This window comes from Pyxicephalus adspersus, chromosome 5 (assembly GCF_032062135.1).
Source record: "Pyxicephalus adspersus chromosome 5, UCB_Pads_2.0, whole genome shotgun sequence".
Lineage (NCBI taxonomy): Eukaryota > Metazoa > Chordata > Amphibia > Anura > Pyxicephalidae > Pyxicephalus > Pyxicephalus adspersus.
The window spans coordinates 103,817,543-103,840,061 of NC_092862.1; the positions used below are offsets into that span (position 1 = coordinate 103,817,543).

Below are 22,519 nucleotides of genomic sequence, written 5' to 3' on the forward strand. Positions count from 1 at the left end.
GTGTTTTTTTTGTATTATTCCAAACCACCCTGTTCTCCTGCCCACTTGTATCACCTAAATTCAGCATATAGTTATTTTGTTGCCTAATGCTTAAAACAAGGCTATGGTGGCACTGGGGACCCCCCCCCGAATTCATCAATTGCCTCAGTATATTACTTGTGTGCCTGTTATGTTTTACTCCCTGGGCCTACTGGGTTTCTTTGTACTCCTGTCTGACTCTTCTTTACCCAATTATATTCACTCATCCTTTCTGTGCATAGTTTTTGTTCATTTTATTAATATTAATAAACAGGATTTATATAGCGCCAACATATTATGCAGCGCTGTACATTAAATAGGGATTGCAAATGACAGACTAATACAGACCGTGATACAGGAGGAGAGAACCCTGCCCCGAAGAGCTTACAATCTAGTAGGTGGGGGAATTTCACATATAGGTTGTTGTTTTTATGTGTTTATAAAAAAGTAATACAGCTTGATGGAGACATTATACATTGCTGAATTATGCAAAGGTAAGTATTACTAAAAAAAACAATAAAGATCTTTTGAAAATGATCCAGAGCGAATGGACAGAAATCTGGGGCCCCTTATTAACGGAGTTTTCAGATTCCATGTTTACATTCAGAGGAATTTAAAAATATGTGCATTTACAGAAATGAATGTGAGGTGCTAATAAAATCCTAATTCTAATTAACCTCTTGATTGCTATAAAAATGTTTTTGTGAAGGGGGGGGGGGGGAGATGCGTGGTTTCACAAGACATCTCCAGCTCTAATTATGGTGACAATTTAACCCTACAAAATAAAATAAAATAGTTATAAAAATTAACTATTGGGCTTTTTAACATACATTTCTGCATAATGTAATTTTATTGTACTTAATTCAGTTATATTTAATGCTTTTTTTATAGTATATTTGGTGAGACATTAATTGGGACACTTCATGTATCTATCGTTGCGCTTGATTAATGAAAGCTCACCAAGGGTGGAGAGGATACACTTTCATCAGTGAAGCTGGGTGATCCAGCAATCCTGGAATGAGTTTGGTCCAGGATTCAAAACATTTCCTAGTATATAGTGTGTGTGTGTGTGTGTGTGTATATATATATATATATATATAATAGCAATCTACTTTGACGCAAACCAATCCAGGTTTGCTGGATCACCCAGCTTCACTGATGAAAGTGTATCTACTCCAGTTTTGGGGAGCTTTAATAAATCAGGCCCATTGTGTTCAAATGTTGTTCAAATAATCATTGTGTATATTTATCTACTTCCACCTTAATGTAAAATTTACAAGGCTAGCTGTTCATATCCTACCTGTATCTCCCGCATTGTTCTTTGTGTCTGTACTATGAAATATCTGTTGTACAGCGCTATGGAAGATCATTGCACTATATTAATAATATAAACTATACTGATATAAAAAAAATGATGAGTTGATGAGAAAATGTAATTAGTGATCTTTTGTTTTTGTTTTACAGGCTCAGTGTCAATCAGATTGGTGATGAGGGTGTAAAAGTATTAGCTGAAGGATTAACCAAGTATAAGATCATTAGATTTCTTGGGTAAGTGAAATGGTATTTTCTTATTATGATACCAGGATAACGTGCTTTAATTAGGACATTGGCAGGATTTCATTATATTTTCACAACAAAAGGGACTGACAAAGTAATGTCCATGGTGTTTTCATCTGAAGCAGGTACTCCAGTTAGTATTTTTGTTAGGTATTACAAATTCAAATTAAATTAAAAAGAGGAATTATATTTAAAGTAAAGTCAAGAAGTAGTTTTGTGTTCACATAATTATAAAACATTGATATACAATTTGGGGCCTAAATTCTTATTATTAGGTAATTCACCCTTGAGGGACCAAGTCAGTTTTGCAGAGGGCCCACTGTTGCTGTCTGCCTCTGATAGAAAAGTATTATCTGCTGAATGCCCCCTCCTCCTTTTCCCTGTGTGTTTTCTGTGTATGCTTAAGTGCCAGATTTAGGAATGTCTCTACATCTGACAGTGCATTGTATGGTGCTGCTCTCTCTCTATAAATACAGATTTTTTCCTTTGTGAGTACAGCTGACTTGCTGTATTTATCCACCTATACAGAGGTAGTTCAGACTAATGTGTTTTGCCCTGCAGTAGGATCTGAACTGCAAACACATGTAGTAATACACACATTTTCTCACACTTAGGGAAAGCTTTAGATTTCTACATACTAAAGTTCTGCTTTAAAGTGTATGTAAACCCTAACCATGAACTTCTCTTTCCATCCTTTTGTTCTGCTAAATTTGCCATTATTTTTTTTTTTATATCCCATGTATGCACAAAATTTTCAGAAGTCCCTACTTTATTAATTGTTTGATAATGGACAATTAGTTTATTTTGCAATCTTACATAATCTATATACTAAAGTCTTCTGAGGCTCTGGGTCCCTTTGGCTATTTATTGCAGTGTGACCAGTTGCAGATACTAAGCTTTGGATATATTCCACATGCTTTTATTACTTTGCTTGATAAATTGATAATTCATAATGAGCAAAACCCTTACAGAATTGTTTTGTTTATGAGAAATGTTGTCATCATTAATAAGAACTCACTTAGCTATATTCATGAAATACAGTTACACAAGACTGACAGATAATACCTATAAACACACAGCAATTTACAGAAGTCATGGCATAGAGGCATATCTATAATGAACAAGTGAAACAACCTACTAGAAATGATCCATTTACTTACCGTTTTGGTGAAAAGAGCTGTTTGTTAACTAAGAAGAATAGGTCCATTTTCATTAGCTCACTTTTTACATTTGAAAGTAGGCAGAAGCGTGGTGAAGGAAAACCATTAATAAAGCAAAGTGTGAAAAGGAGGTGGATGGTTCTGGATCTGGTTACTGCTTCAGTCACATCATATACTTTTAATTTTTTGGCGTTTTACTGATACACATGTGGACTAATTTACTAAAGGAGTTGAGAATTCAGTAAGATTACCGATGGTCATTTTTAATGTTTTTTAAATGAATGGATATTTGTATTTTTATCTCATAATGCAACTATAATAATAAATACAATAAACAACACAAAAAATCAGTCATCTTTATACAATGTTATAAAGTCATGCTATAAAGCAATTTTGCTCTTGTGATAATACAGTTGCCATTTATGTTTGCAGTATTATTTTTTTTTTTATTTTTAAATATAAAAGGCAAGAAAAGGCCATATGAAATGCATAAAAGAAAAATACGCAAAACCAAGAAACAAAAAGACCATAATAGAACAGGTAGTAAAAGAGAGGGAAATAAAGATAAGGTGGGGAAACGGGAAGGAGTAAATAAAGTATTATTAGGATGCTCTTGGGTTTTGACATAAGGCAATATGGATGTGGGGCAGGATTTATTACTTTGACTGTGATATTCTGTAGAACTAGCTTTTCCCATTAATAAGGTACACTCTAATGTTAAAACCAATAAAACCAAGTTTGGGTACCTAATGAAGCTACAAAGTCCTCCATTTCCATAAAATTTTTCACACGATATAACCAATGGTGTACAGTAGTCGGGGGGGATTTGTTTACAGACATCTGAGATACATGCTTTTGCCATATGAGGAAGATGATGCAGAAGAGATTTTTTATTTATAACAATAGAAATGGTGGTAGCGTGTAGAAGCACTAGGGCCAGGATATCTGTAATACTGATATCAGTAAGTTTGTGTATGGTTTTGGCTACTTTTAAGCAGAATAAGAAAAGCTCCAAAATATATGAAGCAAAGTACCTGTTCTTTATGACATCGCCTACAGGTTGCATTTGCTTGTGCATATATTCTAGATAATAGCATAGAGGTTCTGTACCAACATGTAAGAATTTTGTAATTCGTTTCCTGATATTTGTTGCTTATGGCAGCTTTGTAGCCAATTTGTAGCCAAAATGTAAAATTAGTTCAATTTGCTCTGGGGAGAATTCCAACCTAAAGCTCTCATTCCCACTTTGCAAAAAATGGTTGGGTTTAGGGGTGTAGCTCCCATAATGAAACTTTGACTTCGCTGGATATCGTTTCATGTACAGGATCTGATGAATGACATATTACTTCTGGTGGTGATAAGGGAAGTTGAAAATGTTGGGGGGGGGGCAGGGTTATAGAACACAGTAAATGATTAACCTGTAGAAATAACTGGATATTAAAATAGAATCTTCACTCTGCTTGCTGTCAGTATTCACAACCAGCTCATGTGCATGATGTCTATTTGGTTCCTAGTGCAACCTCCTTTCAGATCAAGTTCTTCTGTACAGAAATTTACAGGGGGTAACTTGTGGGACCATAAATTATTAATGTGCTAACTTTTTTTATTTATATTTTGCTTGTAGATTGTACAAAAATCTCATCACTGATTTAGGAGCTAAGCATGTGGCACGAATCATGGAAGAATGCCCCAGTCTGAGATATGTCAAGTTAGTACACTATAAATTCTACTGTGGATGTCTAACTCCTACAAATGTTCACCTAATATTTGCTGTGTTTGTATCTTTCTTTCTCTATGGACTGTTTGGCCCTCTTGTGTACATTTATTTGTGACAGTTATGTATTTACAGGTTATTCATATAGGAGGTCAGCTGCAAATTCTGTCTTTTCAGTTCCATTTCTGTGGTCAGGAAAATCTTTTTAATAGGAGAGGACAGAGTAGAATCCCTAGACTTGTTTCAGCAGACTGAAAGTTGTTTAAACAGCCACACATAACCACTGATCTAATACTGGAATGTCATGGATTCAAAAGGCGTTTTAAATTAAAAAAAGGATGTTGGTCCATGTTTTACATCCATCTGTGGGCTTTATTTAGTAGGTTACAGCAATGTGATTCATTATTTGACTATCTGCATTAACATACAGGTATACCTAATAAAGTGGTCAATTAATGATTGAATGAGTTTAAAGTGTATGTAAACCTTAAGACTTTTTAAATATTTTAGCCTATTCTATTTAGATGTAGTGGTTGCATATGTTTTTTTCTGTTTTTTTATTATTATGTCTAGCAGTACCTGGTATCTGAAGTATTTAATAAATACGTCTAGTCAGAACATTTTTGATAAGATTATCAAAGTACAGACCACACAAAATAAGTACGTAAGGCTAAAAAACCCTCCTACCTTGTTCCTGGCTATCTCTGCACCATCATGATTTTTTTTAAAGTGTGTGAGATAAACAGGACAACATTTTTCCTAAATGGTATTCTTTGTCCCCACTGAACCTGCAATAAATAAACATCGAACACTGAACCTGCAATAAAGAAATGTCAGATAAAAATGCAGCACACTTGCCTTTCTTTTACTTTACTGCTTTTGTTAGTCCTTAAATACTCCAAAATTTTGTAATAAAGAAAATTGCTGTGCATGTAAGTGAACAGTAGCTGTATGATTATTATGTAGAAATTAATGAATGCAACTTCCCCTAATTCATTCCGAAACGGCAAAAACCTGAAACAGGCACAGGGACAGAAATAAAAAATATGACAGGTTCTCACATATTCCTTCTTGTACTCCCTCATTTTGTGTGCTGAAATGTTCCCATTACTTCCTGTCTGTTAATATATGACCAGTTTAATAGAATGTGAGGAAAATACTCTCCTTAACCTCCTGGGGGGTTCATTTCTGTCCGGATTTATATGTCTAAAAACAGTACATAGATTTTCATGAAAATTTATTTTACAGTATAATATAATAGGATGAGTATAATAAAGTTTGAAACACAAAATCATGTCAAAATATTAAATTTAAAAAAATTAAAACAAATTTAAAATAAATAAATACATTTTACTTATACTAATATAAAACACTGTAAAATACATTTTCATGAAAGACAACGTACTGCTGTTATACATATAAATCCAATGTATTGCATTAAATACAGGTATTTTGTATTGAATGCAATACAAATAGATTTGAAATTCCCGCCACCCCCAAATGCAACGGCCGCATGTACTGACGACAGCGGGAACTTCTGGTGACTCATCGGATGCAGAGGACGCCAGCCAGAGGAAGCGGGAGGACCGTGAAGGAGGACGCTGGCGGATCAGGTAAGGCTCTATTTACTATTGTATTTCACTGTTTTAGCTGTTACCGCTCAGGAGGTAAAAAAAGAGATCCAAATAGCAGTAAAAACCTGACAGTTCTGATTTTCCATGCTATCCAAAGGTAGAAACATTTTTTGTGCCTTGACATACTTTGAGGTTTAATGACTATATTTGTTTCTTAGATGCAGGGAAGCAGAACACACAGCTGCCACTGAAGCATACTTTATTTTTATTTCTCTATCAGATGTGAGCAAGAGATTTCCCTAAGATGTGAGAGTGTTTCTGTATGAGCTTCATAATCTTTAACCTAGAGCAGCCTTTTCAATCGTTTTACCCTGAATGAACCTTGAAATGATTTTCAAGTCTTAGGGAATCTTTGCAAAAAAAAAAACCTATAAATCATGGCACAAAAAGAATGATCAGTAAGTTTTAGTTAAACAAACAAGTTAATAAAAAATATGGAATACTTCAAATATCTGAGACCCTGATTATTTTTAACACTTTCTGTACTTTTATACATTACCAAATTACCACTGATGGACAGAGGTAAGAATGCCCTTTTACAGACAGCAATAAAGGTCATTGGCAACTATGCAGACACCACCAAGTGGGATATCAAATCTGACAGCATTGTATTGGTAGAATAACACTGGTTGAGAGAATCTGGTCCAGAGCTAAGCAAATTAGATGTTTTTTTTTTTTTTTTATTCCTGTGGTGACTTTGTATCTATGTTTCCAGTGGGCCTTCAAAGAAAGTAGAAAGTGTGTATGTGCTTTCATTTTCTTAGCATTGTTTGCACTGAGAAAACTAAAATCTGTCTGGATAGGAGCAGCTTCATGAGTGCTTTTCCTCCTCCATCATCTACATATATATGGGTAAAATAAGTAACAAAAAAAAATTTTAAGGTGACATATATTGACTAATTTCTAATGGAATGCAATAATGCATAAAAATCAATTGGGATTAATCTTGTTACAGTTGTTCCTAAAAAATGGGTATATATATATATATATATATATATATATATATATATATATATATTATGGGGATATGTATATGTAAGACATGGTCATGATCTATTTTTTTGATACTTCAAAGGATTACCAAAAATATATATTTTTTTACTTTCTTTTTTTTTAGATTGGGGTACAATCAGATTACTTCTGTTGGAGGTACTTGTATTGGACGGGCCTTACAAAAGAACACCAATATTTGTGACATTGGGTAAGTCGACAGTTCTGAACGTGACATACAATATCGCTCATACATAGAGTATATAAAAGTGAGTGTACTTTCTATTTCTTATCAGTATGTTTCCTGCCTTTAGTGCACCCAAATTAGAAAAATCTGTTTGGGCTGGAGTTCTCAATTTAACTGCCCATACAGTATTTATTTTCAGTCAAAGAGAAATGGACATAACTAAGCTTATACAATAACATAAATATTACTTTGTCCAGCTGGGATCATCTGCTGACCTCACATGCAAGCTTTTTAAAGTGTATTATAGTAATAAAAATAAATTTTCACCTTGCCTATTAAGGTAGCAATTTCTAGTTACATGACTGAGATTGAGTGGCTTCTCTTCATAGCCTCTAACAATAAACAAATTTCAGGGTCAGCTGCTCCAAAGGAAGGGGTCAATCTTTTTTTTATGTGATGTCCGATGGTGAGGCTTTCTGCCTGTCTACAGGTGACTGCTGACTCTAGCTGATGAGTGAGGCTTGGAAATAGGGGAGTATACAATATTTTTCGTAATCAACAGAGGTTGCTGTTGTAATGCAGTATTTATACGAAAAAATGCAATTTTTAAAACCTTAAGAATTTTTTTTTTGTCTTTGTAGGATGTGGGGAAATCGTATTGGAGATGAAGGGGCAAAGGTGTTTGCAGAGGCCTTGAGGAATCATCCAAGTCTGACAGATATGAGGTTTATGTCTATTTGTCTTGTATTGTTGTTATGGCTTAAGGTGCGTACACACTTCCAATTTTTATCGTTCCAATCGAACGACGAACGATCGATTGGGCAAAAAATCGTTCATAAAAAAGTAACCAACGACGCCGACGAACGAGGAAACTCGTTGGAAACGAACGACCGGACCGGCGGATCGGATTGGGCGACGATCGTTGAACATCGTTCGTGTGTACGGTCGTTCGTTGATCGTCCATGGTCTGAGCATGCGTAATGAACGAACGTTCGTTTACTTTCCTGTCGTGCACATAGTTCCTCTATCGCTCAAACGATCGTATCTATTGTGTGTACAATATCTACGAACGATCGTGTCGTTATCTCTATGTGCAGGATCGGTGCTATACGATCGTTCGTATATATCGTGCAGGATCGTTCGTCGTTCGTTTTCCAACGATAATAATTGGAAGTGTGTACGTAGCTTAAGTCAGCTCTATATTTTTACAGTCTATACCTAGGATTATCTTACCAGTGAGATCTCACTGCTATATACTGTATAAACTGTGTACTATATAGATTTAAAGTATTATAATACAGGTGAAAAATTGTTATAGACTGGGTGATGGAGATATATTATGACACCAATGATAGGGATTTTAAACTTTTGGCAAAAGGTAATATTATAAGGCTAGTCATGTGGAATATTTTTCTATGGAAGGGGTAATATTGGGTATTATTACAACACTTATGGTGGGGAAAATCATAATGATGCAGGTCATAGGAGAAAATTATTATGGTACTGGTGGGGGTCACAGCATTTTTGAAACTAATAGTTGGGAATATTGTTATAGTAATTGGCCTGAAAATATTAATAATAAATTATAATTCCAATGGTATGGAGTAGTATTGTGGTTTTACCTTAAGGTCAGACCCAAGGTCCTAGCAATTCATCTTGTTGTACTGTAGCTTATAGAGCTCATTAAATGTTAGTTTTATGCTTTTAAACTGTACATATAGAATATATAGAACTGAGGACATCTCTTATATAAGATATTGGTCAGTGAACTTGAATGCTGTGCAAATTTATTTCTAGGCAAAATGTGCAGGTCATATTTTTACAAAAACAGAAACATTATGTATTATGAATTGGTGTTAGATCATATATCATTAATCATACCTTTCTTTTATATCTATTTTTTACTCACAGTTTGACCTTTAATGAAATTTCTATTGCCGGAGGCATAAGCATTGCTGACGCTTTACAAGAAAACAAATCTCTTCAAGTATTATGGTAAATATTATTTCCTGATTGTTACCTTTCTTACACTGTTTTGTGTTTAGTTTTAATAGAAAATCAGGATATTTTTTACATAGACATACATTTATACATACTATTGCTTTTAATCATAAAATGCCAACATATTAGGCAGCGCTGTACAATAAATAAGGCAGATGATAAACCTACATTACATACATAACAAGTACAACCTATAAGAGAGTCTGTATGAGTGTGCCTATTTCACTTTATTTTAATTTCTTCAACACTTTAGGAAAAAAAGACAACATTTTGGAACAGTCATACCTATTTTCATGGTTGGCATAGATTTTGTTTTTAATGGTCTCTTACCTAAAAAGTAACATTCTGCTTTGACAATTTATTCAGCCTAACTCTACACTTCCTTGTTGTTTATCAGTCTTTGTATATTTCAGCAATTTAAAAATTTAAAAGTGACCTATTCTTAGGAAATATGCTGGGTAGCATTTTTGAACCTTAATTTTGAAATTTCTATTTTCCTATCAGTTTAACCTCCCTAGTGGTACATTTCTGTCTGGATTTTTATGTCTAAAAGCTGTACATTGTTTTTCATGAAAATTTATCTTACAGTATAATATAATAGTATGAGTATAATAAAGTTTGACACACAAACTCTTGTAAAATAATACATTAAATGAAAAAAATAATATAAATCCAATGTATTGCATCTAATACAGTTATTTAGTATTGAATGCAATACAAATGAATTTTAAATTTTTCACCCTGCCGGCAACGTACACACGCACCAACGTCACCAGGAACTCCCCCGGTGATTCATTGTGTGCAGAAGACTCTGGAAGAAGGAGAAAGAAGACAGCCGGCGGATCAGGTAAGCACTTCAATTTCTTCAAAGTCATTTGCTATTTGCTAGCAAATGTTTTGAATCCTGGACTAGATCCATTCCAGGTTTGCTGGATCACCCAGATTCACTGATAAAAGTGTATCCTCTCCAGCCTTTGAGAGCTTTAATAAATCAAAGCCACTGACTTTGAATAAGTATATTCAGATTGTGAGCTTTTTCTATCACTGCACCTGGTAGGCAATTACTATTTTCAGAAGGAGGTCAGCAATAGCAGCATCTATATTTATCTGGTTAGTACCTTTCAAAAAATCCCATTAGCAGGCTTACTCTAGTTATCAGTTTTGTCATTGCTATGAATCTATCCAAGCACTTACCTCACTATCTTTGCTTTGCACTTAGTAAATGCCCTCTTCTTTACTCCATCTTCAGATTGATTCATCAGTGTTTGCCCAAACAGAACAGACCACAAACGTCAATTTTCTAAATGCACTTTTATTTCGGAAATGTTACATTTTAGGTGTTTGTGGGATTTTAAATTTCATCTCTCCTATAGGATTATGCAGAATACATTTGAAGATGAGGTAGCTGAACATTTTGCTCAAATGCTGAGAGGGAACAAGACACTTCGAAATCTGTGGTAAGACATCAAACAATAGAGCGGTGTTTATAATAAGAACATGTCACATATTGTGGAAATATGTTTAGTGTCTGACTTACCACTGAATTCAAGACATAATTTTATTTGGGCCTCTAGTTTCTATGTAGCTCTTTAAAGTATTGAAATCCAATTTTCTAACCTGCTTCTTCCAGGTTCTATTGTGTGTGTCTGTGTGACTGGAAAGTGTTTTTGTTCTCCTTTCAAGGCAGGTATTGATTCGACTGGTTCAGTATATTCTGCAGTAAGGATTCTGCTTAATCAGATTGGTATATGTTTTTACTATTTTGTATCATACAACAAAACAAGTAAGTGAAAATTTTAGGGTATAACACATGTCCAAAAAGTTTTTTACCCTTTAATAAACAATCATAAATAAAAATAAAATTACAATATAACAAATTTTTTAGAGTGAGACTATGATGTTACAATCAAATTATTTCACATTAGATGTGTTCCTTAATGTGTTTCACACACTTTGCTTCATCAGGAGAAACACCTTTATTGTCTACAAGAAGCACATCCTAATTTTAACCATACAATGTCATACATAAATAACACAAAAAGTTTTTTTTTTTTTAATAAACACAATTATACACTCACATATTGCTCTGTTCAGTGTCTATTCATTGTCATCATCTTGTGAAAATATCAGTACCATAGAGAGAGAAGCCAAGGACCAGGGAAAGTTAACTTAGATAAGGCATGGATGGCATGATCGAAAATAACCTATATCAAACAACAAATTGGTCTTCAAATGTGTCCATAATATACCTTTCAAATGTGCCCCTCTGTTTAAAAACCCATGCATAATTAGGAGACCCATATGTATCAAACTTCCAGCTACCCTACTACTAACTAACAACATCCACCATGTACATAAGTACTTTTAATTCTGCCCAAGGTGGTGTTTACAATGGACCTGATTTATTAAAGCTCTCCAAGGCTGGAGACTTTCATTCATCACCCACTTTCATCAATGAAGCTGGGTGATCAAGCAAACCTGGAATTGATTTCCTAAAAGCCATTTGCTGTTTGATAGCAAATGTTTTGAATCCTGGACCAGATCCATTCCAGGTTTGCTGGATCGCCCAGCTTCTCTGATAAAAGTGTATCCTCTCCAGCCTTTGGGAGCTTTAATAAATCAGACCCAATGAATCCAATACTCTAAAGTGAGCTACTAACAAAAAGAACCTATTACAAGCTCGGTACTTACATGTGCTCATATTCCCACTATAACTCTCATATATATATATATATATATATATATATATATATATCCCCCAACACATATACCCATATGGGAATTTAGATAGGTCAAGCTCCCAGTCAACCTACCATTAGGTAACCACATTCACTCTATAAACTCAATTCTCTCATCAGGGTACACAAAGTACATCAAATACTATAGAAAAGATTCACAAAACATGAGCTATCAAGCAATCAGCACCAATTATTCTGACAGCCTCACACCCAGACCAAAAGACACGCTCCGCTCCTCTAAAGCCATCTGAAACCTGGTTTAGAGCAAATGTGTACTATAATTGTAACATCATGGTCACACTGTTTTTTAATGTTGTTATATAATAATTTTATGATTGCTCATTAAAGGGTAAAAATCTTTTTACACATGTGTTGTACCTTAAAAGTCCCACTTGCTTGTTTTGTTGTATGATGTGAATTTATTATATAATATTCATATATAGGTATATATGTTATGATTTTACAGTTTTATATTAACCAAGGAAGTCAGCTTTCATTGAAAGTTAGTTGTGATCCCTTTGCTTTTCCCAGATATACTTTCAGATTATATGCCTATTATTTTACAACCGGTTTTACAAGTCTTCACAATATGGGTGGTGTGAAATGTCAAAGTGATTGCAACATTTGTAAAGCATTTTGTTTCTTCATGTTATGCTTCTGTTAAAAAACAAACATGTGCTCATGACTAATTCCTCATTCATTTACTGACAATGTAATAATGATGAATTTGCTAGTGTACGTTGGATCATGGTTTTGTTAAAAGATCCGCTTCAGCTTCAACGCTTGGACAGATGGCCTTACATTCTCATCAAGCACACTTTGATATATTACGAAATTCGTAGATTACTTAATTACTTGACTTACTTGTTTCAGGGACCTTTAAGAGTTTTTTTCAATCTTGGAATGATGACACCAAAGAACACCAGACACTAGTTATCTAAGGATTAAGAAGGACACATTTCACCTACGTATTCCCTTTATTTGTTATAATAGATCATCTTTATCCGTAGAAACTGTGTGAATGAAGTTCTGGTTTGTGCCAGGCAAGAGTCAGCAACTTCCTTGGTGTGTACCAGTACTAACTTTCATATGGAAAATTGTGTTAGGTGAAGATGCAGTATTGCAGAAAGTGTGTAAGCTGATGTGCAGTATAAAAAAAATGGAATTCATCTGCTCATCAGTCTACATGCCTCTATTTCATATCAAGGATTACCAAATCAGGCCTATGTGTTGTCACCCTCCTTTCTCTGCATGCCTTGGAATAACTTTTTCTGATGCCCTATAAATCAGTAGTTGTGAGCATAATGTCATGTTTGAAGATATCATTATTATTGTAGAGACACACCTCTCTACAATGGATTTAGTATTAAAGTACCATTTATTTTGCCATTTATTGACCTTCCTTACAAAAAATAGTCAGATTTTAGTGCACCATTGCCAGTACAGTAAAATAAAAATATTGATTGCCTGGAAAATGGGGAGATAATGAGTCCTGCTTGCTGCAGACATCTGATAATGAGATGTCTTGCCATGACATATTCTTTTGTGATTGTTATTGTATAGCCTTACCCCAAATAATACAGAATAGTCAATGCATTTTTCCTAGCATAAAATATTTTGCTGATTTATTATTATTATTGTAGCTAAGATAAACCTTACCTTTACGCTAATTACAGGCTACAAAATAATTGCATCACGAATCATGGAGCCAATCTGTTAGCTGAAGCTCTGGAGGATAACACGGTTATGGAGGAGATTTGGTAAGGGTCATTTTTTGCAGTTTGTATGAGGACAAAATCTCATATTGTAGACATTTTCTGCATCTAATTTCATGGTCTCTGCTAACCTGTTAGGGTGTAGTAAAGTTCCCATAACTCATTAATTACACAAGAAAAATCATAGAACATTACTGTTTATGTAATAAGGAAGATACTTAAACTTTCTTTACATAAACTAATGGGCTATGAATTGTAGTTGTTAAATTTCTAGTCAAGCTTTAAAATTACTAATCTGGAAGTGATCTCTAGACCTGTGATAAAGATACATGCCAGTTACTGTAACTGGTATTTCAGTTTTGGGTGTATATTTGATCAGGTAAATCAACCTACATACCTCTATTGGTACGATTTTTTCTTTTTATGTTTCTACAAGGTCATAACAAAGGCATCATTCTAGCACACTTGGTTTTTACACTTAATAATTCTGTATTATGGGAAGTGAATTAGTGGTGGATTACAACATGATTTGGCTTTAAAATCACAACAACGGGCAGAACTAATCTGAATTCTGGAGAGGGTGCACTGTCAGTAGAGAGATGAGTGGTTTACCAAGTCCACCTAAATTCAGAGTAAACCTAAAAAATCAGTTCTGTTTCCAGTGAACATTACTGAACAACCATTCTGTTTCTGTTATGTTGAGCTTTAATCGGTTCTGTTGAGCTTTTTTCGGTTTAGTTGATGCCTTTCATTCAGACTACAGCTTACAAATGGAAGGCTGTTATAGACAGTACTTGTCATTCAAAATATATGACAAACCTACATTTAGCTTATATTTGCAATATATACATGCAGCAATGACAGCCACAAATCAGACTGGCTTTCTATTCAATCTAGAATCAAAAATAGCCAGAAATCCACCTTAAAGAACATGTTTTTTTTTAAACTAATGCACTAATGCATGTGCTGTATGTGTTTAGTGTTTGTCAAATCCCCAAATAAATGCAAACATTTGAAGTGGATGTAAATGCAATAGACGTGGTATTATATGACCTCTCCGACAGCAGCATCTTCTACCTTCCCTGCATTCCAGCTGTAGCTTCCACTGGAATTCTAGGCAGTAAACACTTCAAGGACATAGGATTTGTGGCCTTTGTTTGTAAACCTTTAATGACTATTGAATTAAATATGAATATAAATCAAAGTTACTACTCTGTCCTGTAGTGGCAATGGTTTGGAGGATGGAACCACAACTTTGTGCAGTAGTAATACACTCCTGGAAATGTTCAGTACTGAAGAGACTGAAATGGAGGGAAGGTAGGAGACACAGGCCCCTAGAGAGGTGAATATTGCAGCTCTTTCATTGCAAGGAAGAGTATGTCATGTCTCCTCAGCTTAGGAAAATAAAGAATCTAGAATAACTAGTGAATGTATATATATTTTGGTAGTTGGCTTTACTACCTAGAAAACAGGAGGGGTAGGCAATAAAACACTATAATTTAAGGTCTTGTTGAGCTTGAGTCATCTGCTTCCTCCTGAAGATGATTTGTTTCTTGTTCAGAAGGGTTTTGGATCAATCTTTAAGCAGAACAGGGGACTCATATACATCTAGATAGCTATAAATATTGATATTTGTTATTTGGATGTATTTATGCTATATGTTATCCATATAACATTCCTACATTCCTAGAAAAAATTATGTCAGGCCTTTATTGTTTTCTGTTTTGTTCTCATTTCAGTTTACAAGGCAACCCACTGACTCTGGATGAAAATGAACCTTTTCAAAAGAACTCAAGAATACGCATCATCTGATCAGTTTTCTCAAATATCTTTAGTTACATCAGCTTAAAGAAGATGTAGACCACTGTGACCACTGAGCCCAGGACAGTTACCTTCATCATAGCGTGGCACGAGTCCAGACCCTGATAATGGCCGTCTACTTTGCTAGTCTGTGGAGGGACAACTGATTTATGAACTAGGTGGCTGTATTACTTATATTTTGCAGAGCTTTGACCACAATTGTACCACTGAACATTTAGAAAAATCACTGTGCACGTTTATTTCTCTGGGTTTACCTAAACATACAACACTGGTGCTCCCTTTCTATATCACAAAAGAAAAACAGTAGTAATCAGATTGGCTGGGAAAATCTAACTCAAGTCTGTTCACCCCTAGGTAGGCCATGTGATATCTGCAGAGTTTGGGGTGTGTTTACAGACATACAACTATTGCCTGATGAATCAGGAAAATCTTATCACCTTTTTATTTAGGGAAAGTTTACTTCTGGCCACTAGAGTTATAAAAGTAAAGGAAAGAACTTCTAGTCTTATAGTTCACTTGTACCCTGCCATACCAGAATCACTAACCTGCCCAAGCAATCGGACATAGCAGTATGTACAGAGTGCCACCATAACTAACATCCCCCATCAAGTACCCATGCTTCAAGTCATAGAATATGGCATACATCATGCTCAATGTGTGAACAGTTACCTAGCAATGAGCATCACTGGCCCACAATAGTAATGGATCTAAATGTCACCATACTTTTGATCAGTAATGGAAAGAGGGGAATAAGGCTACATGTTTTCATTTGTTGGTGGGCACAACATGTTAAAAAATAAGGCCTGTACAAGAGAAACAGACAAGATAGAAGAAGCACAGGAGATCCAGAGAGTGCAGAGGCTCTCCTGCTGCTGCACAGTTTTTTTCACCTGCAAGAGAATGTTAGTAAACCTTGCAGCAGGAAAAAAAGATTAGGCAAAGTGGTATTGTCAAGTTAAGTGACACTGTTAAACTTGATCTGGGCATTTAGGCTGAAATTCTTTGGTCACATAAGGTTATCAAGGTGACAGTTTTGAAATTCATTGTAATTGCAATGGTGCAAAAAACTGAAGAGATTATCAGTATTCCTACCATCGAATGGTGGCAAGTAGATGTCAGGAGTTACAGCTTCATTAAGAGGTCAGAGATTGTCACTGTGTCAGCCATGAAATGTCACACAAATAGATCTCAAGGGAGACAGGTGTGTAAATATTTATGTCTGAACTGCATATGATAAATGACATTATTATCTAACCTTGTTACCTCATTTTATGAAGATTGACTGCAGTAATATAAATTCGGTTGCAATGGTTTGTGCAGCCTATAGGTATAATTGTCACTTCACTTTGGATGATTTCATTAGCAGGACACAAATGGAGACACTGATGCAGACAGTAGACACAATTTTTTCTCAGCTCATATATGTGCTGATATAGCCTTTTGGTTTTTGTTAACTTTATCAAAGACTAGTAAAGTGAAAACAGTTTTTTTTATAAATATGAAACTTGGTCAGGTGTGCAAAAATGTTACCTACTGGACTGCCTATTTTAATAAGGAAAATTTGTGGCAGAAACTGAATATTTGTGTTTGGTTTGCTTTCCTATAAAAGACATTGACAATGGATATTGGATGTTTTAGAGGATTATACCCTACATGACTTTTGGCTGCCCTTCTGGAAAAGATTTTTCTGGGTTTAGTAATAACACTTATTTCTGCTTGTGTTATGATTTCAGTAAATAAATGTATTGATGTTGGGTAGCTCATGGGGAGCAGCAAGCCAATACCAGAAGTGACCCTTTGTCTAAGACAAAGGGTAAATAAAAAAGTCAACTATCTCTATTTTCATATATATAATGTATAACATCCATATATTGTACTTATATTTAAAGCATAGCATAAAATGTAATTTTCTAATCATACTTTTATGGAACTTTGTATATATTTTTATATTATTTATTATTGATGTTTAGTTTTATATACTGTGTGTTTTATATCTATAAAAATTGCTATTTAAAATTATTGATTTGTTTTATTTATTTTAGATATTGGATATAACAGGAAAAAAGTTAACCTCAGTTTGATTTTAAGAAGAATTTGCATCCACATTTGGAATGTTTCCCCTTTTGTTCTTAGAATAAGTTTAATAGCGAGTTCCAAGGCCCAGTAGTTTATTACAAATTTTGCTCGTCTTTCTGTCTTGTGCAATTTCTACTAAGTAAGTTAACTTCCTCTTTACAAGTTCTGGAGCTGAGTAATGTGTTTGTATGTAATTTATTTATTTTCCTTTAATTCTTTAAACTTTTGACCTTTTGTACCATCTTGTACTAGTTTTTCATCATGACCTATTGTTTCGTTTATATTCAAGTGAAGAAAAAATAAAGGTAAATTATTGCTGATCATCATTTGTGCTTGACCAACCTTAAATTGAAAATCTAACAGCACAGTCCTTCTTCTTTTGCCAATACCAACTATTTTTCCACTTTCAATATTCTGAAGGAAATGTGTAGAAATGATCTGATAAATACCACTTTAGAGGACTCTTTTACAATCATTATTGGAGCCTGGACTACAAAATTTTATCCAAAGTCCACTGCAATCAAAAAGTCATATGAATTTTTTTTTTGTAAGGTGCCAACATAAAGAGGAAGTAAACTCAAAACAAAAAAAATACACTTACCTTCAGTCCCACAAAGCAGTCGATTGGTTCATCGGGTCCTGCGTCGTACCTGCATCCGCCTTCGGGCCGGCACCCTGGGCACTGCCATCTTCTCCTCTTCTGAGTTCTTCTTCCTATGTCACTCGAAACAGGTGCGAGATCAGGTGACGTAGATGGGAAAAAAACTTGTTGGTCTCACTGCTCGGTCATGCTCAGAAGGAGCACCCAGGAGCCCCCTAGGCGATCGAGAATGAATAGGAGTGCAAAGCCTCCCGAGATACCCTTGTCACACATCCCGAGGGGCTTTGCACTCCCATTCATTCTCGATCGCTTAGGAGGTGTTGCACTGGACTGCATCAATGACACAGGAGAAGATGAGAACCCAGCCCAATAGGGCTTGCAATCTAAGAGCAGTATACAAGGTATGGAATGGTGGCTAATCAGTAATGGGTTAAGAGACAAAAGAAAATGGGTAGGCTAGTTTGGAAAGGTGGATTTTATTAACTTTTTAATAAGCTGAAGCTAGGAGCAAGCTTAATAGGATGGTGAAGCGAGTTCCAGAGGGCAGCTCTGGGGAAGTCTTGAAGCCATGCAAAGGAGGAGGTTAGAAGTGAGAAAGTCTGGGGCGTGGCTTCGAGATGGTGGCGTGAGGAAGCTTTCTCCTGAGCTCCTGCTGCCTCCACCGTACTTTTCAGCCTGGCAGCCTCCGCAGCCGAACATGCTAATGCTGACCTACATGCCACTGTGACTACCATCTTTAACAAGCTCCTTGACCGCCCCTTGGATACGGCCATTGAAATTGACCAGGTGCACAGAGTGCGTAGTGTTCGTGACCGCAGCTCCAATTTGCCCAATGATGTACTGTGTCGGGTTCATTACTATACTTTAAAGGAGGAGATTATGAGGAAAGCATGGAGGCTAGGTCCTGTGGACTTCGACGATGCCGGTATACAGTTATTGCCAAATGTCTCAGCTCAGACCTTGCGTATGCGCCGTGTTCTCCGCCCACTTCTGGAATTGATTTGTTTTGCGGGGGCCTTTTATAGATGGGGGCACCCATTCCATGTCTTAGTGACAAAAGGAGGTGAGACATTTGCCTTACATCGTCATGCACAGCTACCTGCATTGTTTTCCATGCTAGGTGTGGACCCCATTGTAATTCCTAACTGGCTGGATTTTCCTTCAGAAGCAGCGGCCTCTCTGCAACGGAACCGCAGGAGAGATTTTCCCCGGAGACCTGGGCGTGGTGCAATACTAGGAGAGAGGATCGCACTGGGCCCTATGGCCAATGAACCCTGAGTCTCACCCCACTATGCCGGATACCCATCTGGATTGTTGGTTCGCCCCCCCGGGAGCTGTTGTATAATATAGTATTACCACTACAGCTGAACTGATTTATGACTACTGTTTAATGCCATTTCGCTGCCGATCCTATGTTTTAATTGTGGGGGACTTATGTCTTGTTTGCTGATTAATATGTGCCTGCCCGTTGTTGCCTTGATTCCTGCAATAACGATATACCTGTTCTGCAAATGTACCTGTATGCTACTTCCTCCTTTATTTTTTTTTGCTGTTTGTATGTGGTACATGGTAGAGCTGGTATATGGCAAGTGTAATGTTTATTTACCAACCTGAAGGCAAGTACTTATTATGGTGACTTTTAAGGTATGCTCCACAATGCAATTCGTGTCATAGGCTTTGTTTCTCTCCCATCTAACCTCCATGATGTTACCTTGGAATAGTTAGAGGAATGGGTTCTCACAGTAATTGCGGCAGTTTTAGTGGTGCCCTGGGGGGGTTGCTGATTGTGGCCCCTTCTTGTTTAGCTGTTTACATGGCCTTATTTTCTAGATATTGTAGCGGGTCTCAGGACCCGCTGTACTACGGATGGGTTGTTATGGGGAGGCAGCCATTTCATAATGCTTGGCTGGTTTTGTGGTACTGTTTTGGGTCTTTGTAATATGTTGGCCGGATCGGCAGGTTTCGCATGTGCGGCTTTGGAAGCGGTTTAATAAAGAGTGTCCGGAGTTGATACTAGAATGATCACTGTGGATCCTTCTGCTAGTGCTATGTCATCCTCTGCACCCATCCTAGGACTTGATCAGTGCCATGTTGAAGTACAGCCTGACTCCTTACTGCTAGGCGCTAGTGTAAGAGATTTTTATTGTGCTCGCTATGGGGGGCCACGATGAGGATTGAGTGTTCTACCTGTGATGCCTTGTGCTTTTCTGCCCAATGAAGCTCAGGACTCGTGCTATGGTACATGCAAACACGCTCTTGTCCATAAGCTGGGTTTGTTTATTAATATGATAGGTTGGCAAACTGATTGGTCCGCGGCGGGCGGTGCCTCAGACTTCGGGTGGCCTACTGGGCCAACTCCTGTGGTGGATCGATGGATGCTACTTTGAGTTGATTGCTTGTTACCACTGGTGGCATTGGGGGNGCCGTTGGCCATGGACTACTCTGCATTAATGATTGTTTAAGGATTATACATAACTATCTGTTCAAAGTATGTTTTTTTTGCAATTGATCTACTAACCTAGTTGGCTACCTCTGTGGTTTTGACATACCTGGGGAAGCAATGATATTTATGTTTATATTGTTTTATGTTGTTTTTATCTATGTCTGCACTATAGGCGGATTTTAGAATGTTAGTTTACAAATTGGTTACGGTGGAGGCTGGTGGAGCCATGCCTCTGTCGAGTTCCACTACCCCCACTAGTTTGCTCCGCACCCTTGTGGTTTGGAGCTAGGTACTGATTAATATTGTACTACCTGGTGGGCTTCCGTTGTTCGACCGGAGCACTTTCCACCTCCCTTTCTCTATCTATTCCTTCTCTTCTCCCAGACTCCTAAGTCTAAGGGGGTTAGCATATTGATTGACACGTCCCTCCCTTGGACGTTAGTTACTTTGAAGATGGACCCAGAGGGGTGATACCTCCTAGTTAAGGGGAGGATCCATACTAGGTTGTTTACCCTGGTTAATCTGTACCTCCCTAATACTAACCAAGTGTCCTTTTTGGAGGAGTTTCTTGAGGTTGCTGATATGTTTGCAGAAGGAGTTTTGATAGTGGGGGGTGATTTTAACCTAGCACTGGACCCAGCCTATGATGTTTCTAGGGGGGCTTCCCACCTCCCATGTTCTGTCTTACGACGCCTGAAAAGCCTCTTACACCTTCATCAGCTGGCAGATATATGGAGACTACAACACCCTAGTGAGCGTGACTACACTTTCTATTCTCCTGTTCACAAAACTTATTCGCGTATAGATTTTTTTCTGGTTAAACACAATGCAATCCCTCAAGTCCACAGTACAGAGATAGGGAATATGACTTTCTCAGACCATGCGCCNATTTCACTTACGATATTGTCAGATGCTCCCCCTCCAAGGGGCGGTTCTTGGTGTTTAAATGAATCTCTCTTATCCTCTGGCGATTTTGGGACTCAATTGGAACAAGAGATATTGGCCTTCTTTGATAGGAATGAAGCGTCTGTCTCTAGCCCCCTGAATGTGTGGGAAGCCCACAAATGCTATGTACGAGGTCTGTTAATTCAGCAAGGCCATAAGATTAAAAAAGAACGCCAACAGCTGCTCTCGAGCTACTGGATATGACTATTTCTGTAAAATTGTATGCCTTTTTACGCTTTTATTTGCTTTTGCCATCTGTATACACTGGTTTGAGTTCTGTAATTGTCTGTTTTTATTGGTTGCTAATAAAAAATAAATAAATAAAAAATAAATAAAAAAAAAAAAAAAGTGAGAAACTCTTTATTAGGTAATTGGGTGAGCTGAAGGTGGCTGCTAGGGTGATATACAGTATAATGGTATAGAAAGCCGTGCTGAAGCCACTACATCAATATAACATTCTGCATAGAGGACTGCCTAGCACTAAAGAATAGAAAGAGGACCACACTTCTCATGTGACCATCCCGATCATCTGAAAAGGGTATTTTTAAAAAGGAAGAACAAATATTGGGTGGGAGGGTAGTGTTCTTAGATGACCACTTTGTGGTTACACTGGTTTTAATGCTTTCTGCATCAATGGGAAATCTGCAGATCAAGATTTGTGGTTACATGCTTGGCTAAATGTCTTAAATCCAGACACATTAAACTAGTATTTTTAAAGTCCTCATAATGCTAAGTGTATTAGGATACCCTTAAATTGTTGCCAGGAAATAAATGCATATAGTCAAAACTGTCTGTAGATACATGTAAACAGTGTGCATCACCCGTTATTCTCTGTTCTCGGTCTAGTTTCATTAATGTAATATTTCATACTGTCTGGTGAAATCTTGTTATGAAATACCCACCTGTGGATTCTGCTGCT

At 36.5% G+C, this 22,519-nt stretch overlaps 1 protein-coding gene across 3 annotated transcripts in view; it reads left to right on the top strand.

The window, feature by feature from the left end:
• NOD1 (nucleotide binding oligomerization domain containing 1) overlaps positions 1-17,934 on the top strand; it is a 35,240-nt gene extending 17,306 nt beyond the window's left edge. For 2 of the 3 annotated variants that reach the window (XM_072412338.1, XM_072412336.1), the window contains 8 exons: positions 1,483-1,566; positions 4,360-4,443; positions 7,201-7,284; positions 7,902-7,985; positions 9,172-9,255; positions 10,635-10,718; positions 13,676-13,759; positions 15,454-17,934. In XM_072412338.1, the coding sequence (XP_072268439.1) occupies positions 1,483-1,566; positions 4,360-4,443; positions 7,201-7,284; positions 7,902-7,985; positions 9,172-9,255; positions 10,635-10,718; positions 13,676-13,759; positions 15,454-15,526 (661 nt within the window). In that variant the 3' untranslated portion in view covers positions 15,527-17,934. The other variant, XM_072412339.1, reaches the window with a different exon arrangement.
• The last annotated feature ends 4,585 nt before the right edge of the window (positions 17,935-22,519 follow it).